Source organism: Sapajus apella, unplaced genomic scaffold (genome assembly GCF_009761245.1).
Source record: "Sapajus apella isolate SASKATOON/1434 unplaced genomic scaffold, GSC_monkey_1.0 scaffold137, whole genome shotgun sequence".
Classification (NCBI taxonomy): Eukaryota; Metazoa; Chordata; class Mammalia; order Primates; family Cebidae; genus Sapajus; species Sapajus apella.
In genome coordinates this window covers 2,786,311-2,798,104 of record NW_022437077.1, presented here as the reverse complement: position 1 = coordinate 2,798,104, position 11,794 = coordinate 2,786,311, and the positions used below count along the sequence as shown (strand labels likewise).

Below are 11,794 nucleotides of genomic sequence, written 5' to 3'. Positions count from 1 at the left end.
AGGATGGTCTTGATCTCTTGACTTCGTGATCCACCCGCCTCAGCCTCCCAAAGTGCTGGGATTACAGGCGTGAGCCACCGCGCCCGGCCCCATTTGGTGTTTTTTATGCCGTCTCATTTCTTTCTCAAACCACCCTTGAGGTTGATTGTACATTTTACAGAGAAGGAAACTGAGGCTCAGAGAGGAGAACCATTTACCCAAGGTCCCACTTAGCAGGTGGTAGGTGCCTGAATGTAAATCCAGGTCTCTGTCTGCTCTGGGAGGGGGTGAGAGTGAGGGAAACAGGAGAACGTGAAGGGAAAATCTGAGATGGAGTCTGTCTGGGCCAGAAACACTGGCAGCTTTGGGAGATGGTGGGGGGCAGGGTGGGGTCCTAGGGAGCAGCATCGGGGAATTGGAGGTGAGTCTGGCACTCCCAGCCCTCCAGTCCATTCTGCTCCCAGGGGAACCAGGAAACTGCAGGGGAACTGAAAGGAGCTCCCAGAACAAGGATCCAGAAGATTGGCATCTGAGGCCTGGGATTTAGGTTTCTAAATCATGGGCCATGGGGCAGCCTTATCTCTACAAGAGCATTGAGGGTAGAAGTCAATGATTTGGGAAGTTATTGAATGAGGGGATCTCAGAGGGAGGCTGTCAGTGCCTGATAGTATCAGTTAGAATGCCCGACTTAGGATGACAATGGCTTGGAGGGGCGGCTGAGGCAAGGGTCAGATGAGTGCCCGTGAGTTACGATGCCTGCCTTGTACAATTGATAACTGAATATCGGTGAGTTAGGGCCCCAACAGTTGTAATTAGCACTCCGGGTGTCAGCCAGAAACCAACAAACAGCCAAATCCCTGCAGCCCCGCCCAGCCTATCCACCGGCGGGGGACCGATTAACCATTAACCCCCACCCCTCCCTGGCAGAGCCTCCACCCCTCCGCAGAGGCTAGGCCTAGACTCCCAGCAGATCTTCCCAGAGGACGGTTTGAAAGGAAGGCAGAGAGGGCACTGGGAGGAGGCAGTGGGAGGGCGGAGGGCGGGGGCTGGGGCTCAGCCTTCGGGGTGGGCGCCCAGGGCAGGGCAGGTGGCCGTGGCGTGGAGGCAGGGGAGAATGCGCCTCTCCAAAACCCTCGTCGACATGGACATGGCCGACTACAGTGCTGCACTGGACCCAGCCTACACCACCCTGGAATTTGAGAATGTGCAGGTGTTGACGATGGGCAATGGTAGGTGGGGGCAGGTGTGCCCAGGTGTGCCAGCGGGGGCAGGTGTGCCCAGGTGTGCCAGTGGGGGCAGGTGTGCCTGGGTACAGGAGCGAATCTTTGGTACCCAACTTTGGAGTGGGAGGAGAGTGATAGAAAATGGTAGGTTGGTCTTACAGGCTAGCACAGGTGTTGCCAGGCGAAGCCCATGTGCCCAGGTATAGGGATCACAGGCATCCCGGGAGAAGGGAGGCCTGCAAGGGCCAATTTCCAGCAGAAGTCAACCCTGCTGTTCCTCCCAGGCCCTTCCCCACTGTCTCGCAGCGGCTCCGCTTGGTGCTTGGCGCAGTGACATGATGGTGAGCTCCCTTTCGGTGCCCAGCTCCAGCGATTCAGCCTGGCACAGCCCCTTCTTGAACCCCTCGGGCCTAGGTTCAGAGAGATGGCAAGGGGCGCTGTGTCCCTGGAGGATGGTGGTTGGAGACATATCTGCATTTCTTGGTGTCTTTGGGACTTCCCTAGGGGAATTGGCACTTAGGGAAAATGGAGTTCTCAGGGAAGTTTTGCTAACTACAAGGCCAGCTCAGCACTGTGTGTGTTGTGTGTGCGTTCGTGTGTGATGATGAGTTTCCGTGTAAGTTGTATGGGTGGGGTGATGCCTTCAGGAACACATTTGCATATGTGTGTTCATTTGTCTCTGTGTGTGAGTTCTGTGCCTATTTCCCTTTGTATTTATTGAGTAGGTCTGTGCTTATGTCTCTAGGAGGTGCCCATGTTGATCTTGCTTGTGTATGTAAGTGACTGGGTGTACGTGTGTCTGGATGTTTGTACATGCGTGCTGTGTGTGGGGGTCATACAGCACATGCGTTTGTGCATGTGGACCTGTTGGAGTGCTGTTCTTCCTGCATGCTTATCCTGTGTGGGCGTTTTGTCGTGTGCCCATATTTGTACCTGCTGTGTGCAGATGCAGCCCCTGTACCTCGGGTGAGGTCAGCGGTCTCTGGTGTGCATGAATGCCAGACCCAAGTGCAGGATTCTGCTGCTGCCATTCACCAAGTGAGCTTCACATCCGCAACATGTCTGTTTATCTCTGAGCAGATTTTGTTGCCAGCGTTTCTCTCCAGATTTATGTGTCTACTCTGACTTCACTGGAGCATTATCTGGAGGGGTGGGCCATTCTCCTCCACAGGGATGTAGGGGAAAGGAGGGGGTCTGGAAACCCCTCCTGGAGGGAAGGGCCCCATCGGGTCCCAGGCCAGCCTCAGAGGAGAGGGGTCAGGCAGCTAGCTGAGGTCAGCCTGCCACCCCGCTTCCTTCTGTATCTTGGAGCCACACAGCCAGTATCAGTCTGCAGCTCCAGCTGAGGCCTGGAAGCTTGTGGTCAGCTCAGCTAGAGCGAGGAGGCAGCCGCTGGGCACTGCCTGTGGTCAACTCAGCAAGTGTTCGACTGCCCCTGCCGTCCAGTCACCTCCCCTCTCCTGGCTTCTGTATCTTCTACAAAATGGGCTTCATTCCCCCACGCCTGGTGGCTGGCCAGCTTTTAGGCCTGTCTGAGGACCACGCAAGGAGCTCAAGGCAAAAACGTCCTGGAGATGCTAAACAAGCTGCTGCCGCACGAGGCAGAGTGTCCAGAGTGTCGTGTGTCCCCAGGAGGATCACTGCCCTGCCCTGGCTGTCCCCTGCCCCCATCACTTTTTCAAAGCCTAGGAACTGTGTGCTCCTGAGGCAGAGGCCAAGCCCCTGAACTGGGTGTCCCCAAGACAAGACCACCTCCAGCTCTGGAACCAGAAAGACCTGGACTCAAATCAGGCATGGATCCTTCCAATCTGTGTGAATGCGGCAAGGCAGTTTCCTCTCTGAGTCTCAGTTTCCTCATCTCCAAGATGGGAATATGTAATCGTGTCTGTCTCCCAGGGCTGGCCAGAGGATAAAGATAAGGTGCCTGGGTGCTGAACCCTGGTAAAGGGTCCTGGCCCCAACATGGGTCATCTCAAGGGTCTGAGCATCTGTAAGCAGGGTCCCCAGTCTTCCTTGCTGGAGTTTGAAGTGTTCTGAATTGGGGTTATGTGATGTTGTCCTCCAAAGTGTTTTAGGTACATCTTGAGCTGGTGGTTCAAAGGCTCAAAGGATATTTCCCCCCCGCCCACTCACTACTCCAATGCAGCAGCAGCCTCGGGGGCTCCTTGTTCATTAGAAGCCCGAGCAGACACCTCAACATGTGTGGCTCTGGCCGGAGTAGCCCAGCACACCTGGACGATAAGCCCATGCCTCTGCTTCACCGAAAGCAGTGTGATGACATCAGGAAGCCACTTGTCCTCTCTAAGTCTCAGTGTCCTCACCTTGGAATGGAGGTGCTTGGCTGACCTCAGAGGGGAGATGATAGAGCTGACAGCCCCCAGCCCATCCTGCCCCCGAGGTGGGCGATCCTTCCCCAGCCTCCTGCTGAACAGCCAGGAGCTGTGGGGTCAGCTCTCCCTGGGGGTCGGGGGAGGAGAGGCTGAGGGAGAAAGGGCACCCATGCAGCTTAACAATTATCGCCATCTCCAGGAATAATTCACCAAGTGGAGGGGGGCTGCACTCCTGGGGACACCCGGGAGTCTGCGATGGCAGAAATGAGACACGGCAGTGTCTGCTTGTGCACGGAGCCTGGAAGTCCTCTGCTCCGAGAGTTTTCTTCTGCAGAAAAGTTTTTATTTCACAAACACTGATATAGGGCTTACCACGCGGCAAGCACTTCACATACACATATGAGAATTCACCGAATCTCCATAACAAACCTAGGGGAATGTCATGTTTCCTATTTTACAAGTGAGGACACAAAGGCATAGAGAAGTAAATAAACACAGCCAATGTCACATGGCTGAAGAGTGGGCAGGCTGGGATTGAACCCTGGGCAGAAGGCTTTCAGGGGCTGTGCTGTTACCTACAGCGCATGGCCCTCTCCGGGTCTTAACTGGATGACCCTAAGGAATCCAAGGTCCGATTCAGGATTTCTATGAATACGTATGTGTGTGTGTATGTATGTGTGTGTGCATGTGTGTAGATGTCTGTGTGTAGGTGTGCATGTGCGTATGTGTGTGTGGACTATGTGTATGTCTGTATATGTGTGCACACGTGTATATATGTGTGTGTTTGTTGATATGTGTATGTATGCATATTGTGTGTTCATGTGTGTATGTTGTGTGTGTGCACATTTGTGTGCATGTGTAGACTGTATGTGTCTGTGTGTGTGTGGTTGTGTGTGGACTCTGTGGTGTGTGTGTGGTATGTGGTGTGTGTCTGCATGTGTGTGGACTGTGGTATATGTGCCTGTGTGTGTGCGTGCATGTGCGCACCTGTGTGTGTGCATGTGCGTGTGGACTGTATGGTGTGTGTGGTTGTGTGTGGACTGTGTAGTGTATGTGGACTGTGGTGTGTGTTCGTGTGTGTGTGTGTGTGTGTGTGTGTATGTGACTGTGTGGTGTGTGTCTGTGCATATGTGTGGACTGTGTGGACTGTGTGATGTATGTCGACTGTGTGGTGTGTGTGGACTGTGGTGTGTGTTAGTGTGTGTGTGTGTGTGCATGTGTATGTGACTGTGTGGTGTGTGTGTGCATGTGTGTGGACTGTGTGGTGCATGTGTGTGTGCTTGCGTGTGGCATGTGTGTGTATGTGGCGTGTGTGTGGACTGGGTGGTGTATGTGGACTGTGGTGTGTGTTCATGTGTGTATGTGACTGTGTGATGTGTGTCTGTGTGCATGTGTGTGGACTGTGTGGTATGTGTGTGTGTGTGCTTGTGTGTGGCGTGTGTGTGTGTGGACTGCATGGCACACACACTTGCATTTTCCTGGGGGCTGAACCATTGCATTTGTTACCTTCTCCAAAGGGGTGTATCTTTGGTGAAAGATTTGCTGACAAAAAGGGGGTTCAGCTGCTGCTATTTTTTAAACTTTGGAAACAGACCAGTCAAACTGCTCCCTTTTATGGTTAGAGAAACTGAGGCCCAGAAGAAATTGAAGCAAGGAGAAGAAGTTGCCCAAGTTTACAGGCAAATTAGTGGCAGCATCAGCACTAGTGCCCAGGACTCCTGGCACCCGGCCCGAGATCCTCTTTGCCACCTGCCTCTATGGCCCCCCTCACATTTGTGTAGATGCAGTAGCTTTTGCCTGTGGGATGAGAGGGATGGGAGCCATGTCCAGACCCTCCCAGGAGGCCACATGAGTGACTATTCTCAGCCCAAGTCTTTCCTGTTCCCCAGAGAATTTGCAGGGCCCCTGGGCACGCAGCTGAGATCCACCCAGCCTTGGTGGTCACTGGGTGAGAACTGAGGGACAGGACCTGGTTCTGGGGGGAATGTTTCTCCCTTCCGCAGCCCCCTCCCCAGTTTGGAGCAGGCTCTCACCCTGTGGCCAGGTTTTCATGCCTGCCTAGAGACAGCTGGGGCTCGTGGCCTCCACCACAGGGAGATGCACACCCTCAGAATCAGCTCTGTGAAGTCACCACCAGCCCCAATTTACAGATGTGAAACTGAAGCTCCAAAAGTCAGGAGGCCACTGAGCAGGGAGGCGATGGAGTGGGAACAGCCCCCGGATATGGCTGAGGTGGAAGCCCTGGAGGGATCCCCGCAGGGCTCCCTTAGATGCCTGCCTTTCTGTTCTTCCTGAAGCCTCACTTCCTCCTCTCCTGCCACAGACACGTCCCCGTCAGAAGGCACCAACCTCAACGCGCCCAACAGCCTGGGTGTCAGCGCCTTGTGTGCCATCTGCGGGGACCGGGCCACAGGCAAACACTATGGTGCCTCGAGCTGTGACGGCTGCAAGGGCTTCTTCCGGAGGAGCGTGCGGAAGAACCACATGTACTCCTGCAGGTGAGGAGCCTCAGTTTCTCCAGCTGGGAAATGGGCACACTTGGGTTCATGTCCCCAGGTCTGTCTTCTCCCTGAGTGGGTCCCAGAGACAGCTACCCTTCACAGCTTTCAAGGCTCTTCGGGTTTTGTAGGCTTTGTAAATCCAGAGGGCATCTATTCTAGGAACCACATTTACTGATCATCAGGCTACTGGCTGCCTTTTATCAAGCTCTTATCCAATGCCAGGCGCCATACTAAGTCTTCGTGTGTATTTAACCATCCCCTTAAGCCCATTGTCATTTTTCCCATTCCACGAGGCCTCTTCTGAAGCCTTGGTAGATGAACCCATCTTCCCGTCTGGTGCTTTTTCTGGGACAAATAGGAGATTGACCCCACGCCATTCCACCTACCCCAAGGGCTTCCACCAACCCCAAAGTCTTCCCAAGGCCCTGGAGAGCCTTCTTTCAAAAGCATCTCCTGTTGGGGGTAATCACAACAATAAAATCGTGGCAGCTGTCAACTGTGGGCACTTGTCACGTGCAGATACCGTGCCCCATCGGTGCATGACTTCGTTTCACCTGCCAACACCCCTGTGAGATGGCTACTGTTGTTATTCCCATTTTATAGAGGAGGAAGCTGTGGAGGGCTAGGTATCTGCCCAAGGTCAACCAGCTGGAATCCATGGCAGAGCCAGGGTTGACACTCAAGGCCCCGCCCGTCAGCACTGTGTGACTCGGCCTCTACTTCCCACCCCGCTCCAGAGAGAGGCTTATGTGAACCAAGCATTAACTCTGAGCCATAACCAAGAGCCTGCTGTGGGTTCTGGGCTTTTATAGAATGCAGTGGAAATAGCAGGGCTCTGGTACCTGAGAGGTCAAGTTTGCCAACTCAGCTCTAACCTCAACCAGCAGAGTCACCCAGGACCACACATTGCCTCTCTGAGCCTCAGTTTCCCCTTGTTTAGCAGGAGAGGACCTGGAGCCTTGGGTCGTAGCACCTCTCCAGCTCCTGGTGGGTTCAAGGGAGAAGTCCTGGGATGAAGGGATGAGACCACTGAGGCTGGGGGTCCACTGGATAGCCAGGGCCCTAGTTCTGTCCTAAGAGGAGGAAGCTGTGTCTTCTCCATCCAACCATCCAAAGCCCTCCCCAGATTTAGCCGGCAGTGCGTGGTGGACAAAGACAAGAGGAACCAGTGCCGCTACTGCAGGCTCAAGAAGTGCTTCCGGGCTGGCATGAAGAAGGAAGGTGAGCCTCGGCCCCCCCTCCCCACTGCCCCACCTGCGCCCACAGCTCCCCGACAGTCAGTCATTTACAACTGCAGCCACACTTTATGACTCAGTGCCAGGCCCCAGGGTGACGGGCTAATGGCCGAGAAGAGGGAGGGCCTGGAAATCTGACCATAGGGAGCGGCTGGGCTTGGTCTTGAGAAAGATTCAGAGAGATAAGCTCCCACTCTTGGCTCTTCAGGCTCCCAGCAACCACCACCCCTGCCTGCCTGCCTGTCTGTGCCACCACAAGGCAGCCACGTCGGGTGTTTGTTTTTTTTAATATAATATTTCGAACATTAGGACAAGCATAGAGAATGACATTGCAAACATCTGCGAACTCACCACCCCAGCTTCACAAAGGGGACAACCAGGGGAGCCCGATTCTTGAATTTTTGTGACAGGGACAAGCACCCCAATTCCCTTACTATTCATCCATGAATATCAGGCAATTTCCAAAATCTTCACATTCTAGAAAATTGGAACAAGGCCGAGTGCAGTTGCTCATGACTGTAATCCCAGCACTTTGAGAGGCCAAGGTGGGCGGATCACGAGGTCGGAAGTTTGAGACCAGCCTGGCCAATATAGTGAAACCTTGTCTCTATTAAAAATACAAAAAATTAGCCGGGAGTGGTGGTATGCACCTGTAATCCCAGCTACTCAGGAGGCTGAGGCAGGAGAATCGTGTGAACCCAGGAGGCAGAGGTTGCCCTGAGCTGAGATTGTGCCATTGTACTCCAGCCCAGGGGGACAGTGAGAGACTCCATCTCAAAAAAATAAAAAAAGAGAGAAAGTGGAAACGAGACCCAAGAACCATCCTGGACGAGGGAGGGCGAGAAGACCAGAGCACAACATTTATTAAGGTCTTGCCAGGCCTTCTGCTACCAGGAGATATCAGTCACTGGGCTGGGCTTTTTCCACACTTCAATGGGCTGGGTTCCTTTCGTTTCTGTGACAACCCTATGTGGGAAAACGTCATGAAAATGAAATGAACCCAGCCCATTGACCCTATTATAATTCCTCCCTTTTCGTGGATGAAGGAACTGAGGCCCACAATTTTTCAACAACTTGCCTAGGGTCCCACAACTGATGCTTGGAAGGTCTGAGGCTGAACTAGAGCTTTGTGCTGCTTGGACCACATTTGGCTGCCTATTGCTTTATGCCCTCCAAATCCCAGGGATGTTTAAAATTGCATTCGGCCCGTTGCCAGTGAGCCAAGATCATGCCACTGCACTCCAGACTGGGCAACAGAACGAGACTTTCTATCTCTCAAAAAAAAAAATAATAATAACTTGAGTTTATTTTCCAATCTCTTCGTTTCCTGCTCCTCTAAACACAATCTTTCTCAGCTCTGTGACCAGCCCCAGACCTTTGCTTCTAGCCTGCAGCCAAACCTTGGCCTAGTCCTGCTAGTTTTTTACATACACCCCCCACTCCCCAGCACACCCCAGAAGCAGGAACCTAGGACCCAGCTTGCGCCAGGGCCCACTGAGAAGGAGGGGAGGGGAGGTTTTGGCAGCCTCTCTTTCCCCTGCATCTGCTCCTGGCCCCCTGTTTTCTCTCCCCTCCCTTGAAAATACCTTCTGTCTCCTCCTTACAGAGCCTTAGTTTGAGTTCATGAGCTGTCTTGGAAAATCCGGGCTCGCTGATCCCGATGCAGGAGCGGGTGGTCCCCAAGGCCTGCTCTAAACACTGCAATTCTAATATGTAGACCTCAGTGGTGTTCTGAGGGCAAGAGGGGCTTTTTCAAGCTTCAAATACTCCTTCTTCTTCCCAACCCAGTTTTCAATGGGGTTGAGCCTCTCTCTCTCATCCACTTCAGCTTCCACTTTGTGGACTGAGAAAAGTAATGAATGAGAACATGATGCACGTGTGAACAGGTGGAGGCAAGAAAACGGTGAAGAACTACAGTCTAAGGTTCTGACGTTTTTGTGGTTGTAATAGTCTGTAATTCCTTTGGCCCCAAAGCCTAGGATTTTAGGCACTATGATTGCTCGTAGGTGTCATCCAGAGGGCACTGGTTTGGGAGAAGGACTCTCTCACAATGGAGGTTCAGGTCTGTGACGGGCAGGTGGGAGAGGGGTTGGCAGCCCTCCTGACTAGATGGCTACCCACCTCCACTGCGTGTGGCCTGGTCCTGCGTGTGGTCAGTTGTTACAAATAATGTCTCTTATTAGACATCCAGGGTCATTTTCACTTGTGTAATTTAGGGACATTTCTGTCCCTTCTGGGCTCCAGTTTTCGCATCTATAAAATGAGGACATTGGATAGTGAACCCTTCAGCCCTATGAGTCTCGATTCTCACTCCCCACCTACCTGCACAAGTTCACACTGCCCACGAGGGTGGGTATGTTTGTTCCCTGGTCCAATCTCGGCTCACTGCAACCTCTACCTCCTGGGTTCAAGTGATTCTCCTGCCTCAGCCTCCCAAGCAGCTGGTATTACAGGTGTGTGCTACCATGCCCAGCTAATTTTGTATTTTTAGTAGAGACGGGGCTTCACCATATTGGCCAGGCTGGTCTTGAACCCCTGACCTCAGGTGATCTTCCCACCTCGGCCTCCCAAAGTGCTGGGATTACAGGTGTGAGCCACCGCGCCCAGCCCTCGCTCTTGAGCTGCTGCAAAACCAGCAAACCTCTTACCAGCTACCTGGAAGGGGGATGAGAGCGTCAGACCGTTCAGCCTTAGCTCAGCCTTGAAAATAGCTGCTTGCTTCCTGGCCCAGGGAAACTGACATGCTGGCTGGAGGATAGGAGAGCTGGCTGATGACAAGTGCGTGTGGGTTAGTCAACGTTGTTTACATGCCTGAGTTACCTGGAAGATCATGACACATGCAGTCACTTGGTTGTTTTGACAACGGGCCAGAGTGGCAAAGTGTTCAGTTGCCACTGCGGTCAAGCTGTGGGAAGTGAGGGTATTCCTAGCTCTACCTAAGTCTTCTAGGCCCCACCACTCCTTCTCGGCCTGCTGGGGAGCTCCCGAAGTCAAAAGAAAGTCCTGGCGGAAATCTCACTGACCAGGAGAATTGGGACAAGTTTTCATTTCTTTTTCTTGATGACCTTAGGGGAATTTGGGGACTAAAACCCAAAAATAGTCCCTGAGAACCAGAAAGTGTAAGCTGGGAAGGTAGGATTTTGAAACCAGCTGAGTCTGTAAGAGGTCATCAAATCTGCCTGCTGCCCAACTTTACAGAAAAGGACACTGAGGCTAGAGAGGTGAGTTGATGGGTCAGGCACGAGGTCAGGTCTAGAACTCAGGCTCCCCAGAGCTGAGCAGACGCCAAGCTCCCTGGAGTGAAACAACTTGCAGTGATCAGTGAAAGAGGTACATTTCTTTTCTTTTTTTTTTTTTTTTTTTTTTTTCTTCCACAAGTAGACTCTCTTAAGGAGGTACATTTCTTGATCTGGATTGCTAAAACTTTCTCCCAACCACAGAGCAGGGCTCCAGGTCTCATGGGCCTGTAAGTCTCTGCCAGAGGATAGTACACCATGGCTGGAAGGGGCTCCCTGGAGGAACAAAGGCTCCAGGGACAACCCTGGGGGGTCAATGGGCCAACAGCAGGCCAAGAATTCTTTCCTGTAACCCAAAGCCAGGGAGACAGTCACCTGCTTGGGCCTCAGTTGTCAGGCCCAGGACAGATACCTGGCTCCCAGCATCAAAAACCCAGCCCAGAGAGCGGACCCAGGGTTGCAGGAGGTGAGCATGGTGATGGGCCAGAGTCCATCTGATGGGACCTTCCTCAGAAGCCCCGGCCCTGCTCCTCACCAGTTTTCTATGGGATTGAGCCTGTCTCATCCAACTTCAACTACCCAAGAGTTCTCTGGGAAGACACGCTCATCTCCTCTCTGCCTCTGCCCAGGTCGGTTAATATTCAATAGAAGTTACATTAGGTCCCCGACCCTGCTAATACTGAGCAAACATTTGGAAAACATCATTCCGTGACTGAGCTCGCGCCGGGCACTGATAACGCCCGCCTAACCTTGAGGAGCCCTATCCGCAGCTGCTGACAGCAGCCCTTTCATTCCGCCCGCCGGCCACTCGGCGCCCTGGTGGGTGGGTGCGGGTGCTGGCAGGAGGCTGCCGTGGGAGGGGTGGGGGGGCGGGGCAGACGGCCCGGGCAGGGGAGCCGTGCTCTGAGCTGGCCCCATGCACGTGGTGGGTCTGAGAGGAGGTGGCTTGCCTCTGGACTTCTGTTCTATCCCACTGACTCCCCAGCTCAGTGCAGATGATTCAACTTTTATTCTCTGATTTTACCAATGTGTCAACATCAAGAGAACGTTGAATCGCGGGGGTGTCAATGTTCCCTAGAGAAATAGGGTGCTTATAAGAATGAGAATTTATGACTAGCTTGGTGCTTCACACCTGTAATCCCAGCATTTTGTGAGGCTGAGAGGATCACTTGAAGCCAGGAGTTCAAGACCAGCCTGGGCAACATAATGAGACCTTCGTCTGTCTCAAAAAAAAAAAAAAATTATCCAGGCATGATGGCACACACCTGTAATCCCAGCTATTCGGGAGGC

At 53.1% G+C, this 11,794-nt stretch overlaps 1 protein-coding gene across 4 annotated transcripts in view; it reads left to right on the top strand.

The window, feature by feature from the left end:
- Window positions 1-437: 437 nt before the first annotated feature.
- Window positions 438-11,794, top strand: part of HNF4A (hepatocyte nuclear factor 4 alpha) — a 31,786-nt gene continuing 20,429 nt past the window's right edge. For 2 of the 4 annotated variants that reach the window (XM_032263651.1, XM_032263654.1), the window contains exons 1-3: window positions 438-1,208; window positions 5,856-6,030; window positions 7,160-7,254. In XM_032263651.1, coding sequence (XP_032119542.1) covers window positions 1,094-1,208; window positions 5,856-6,030; window positions 7,160-7,254 — 385 coding nt within the window. In that variant the 5' untranslated portion in view covers window positions 438-1,093. The remainder of the gene's footprint in view (window positions 1,209-5,855; window positions 6,031-7,159; window positions 7,255-11,794) is intronic. The other 2 variants (XM_032263652.1, XM_032263653.1) reach the window with 2 other exon arrangements.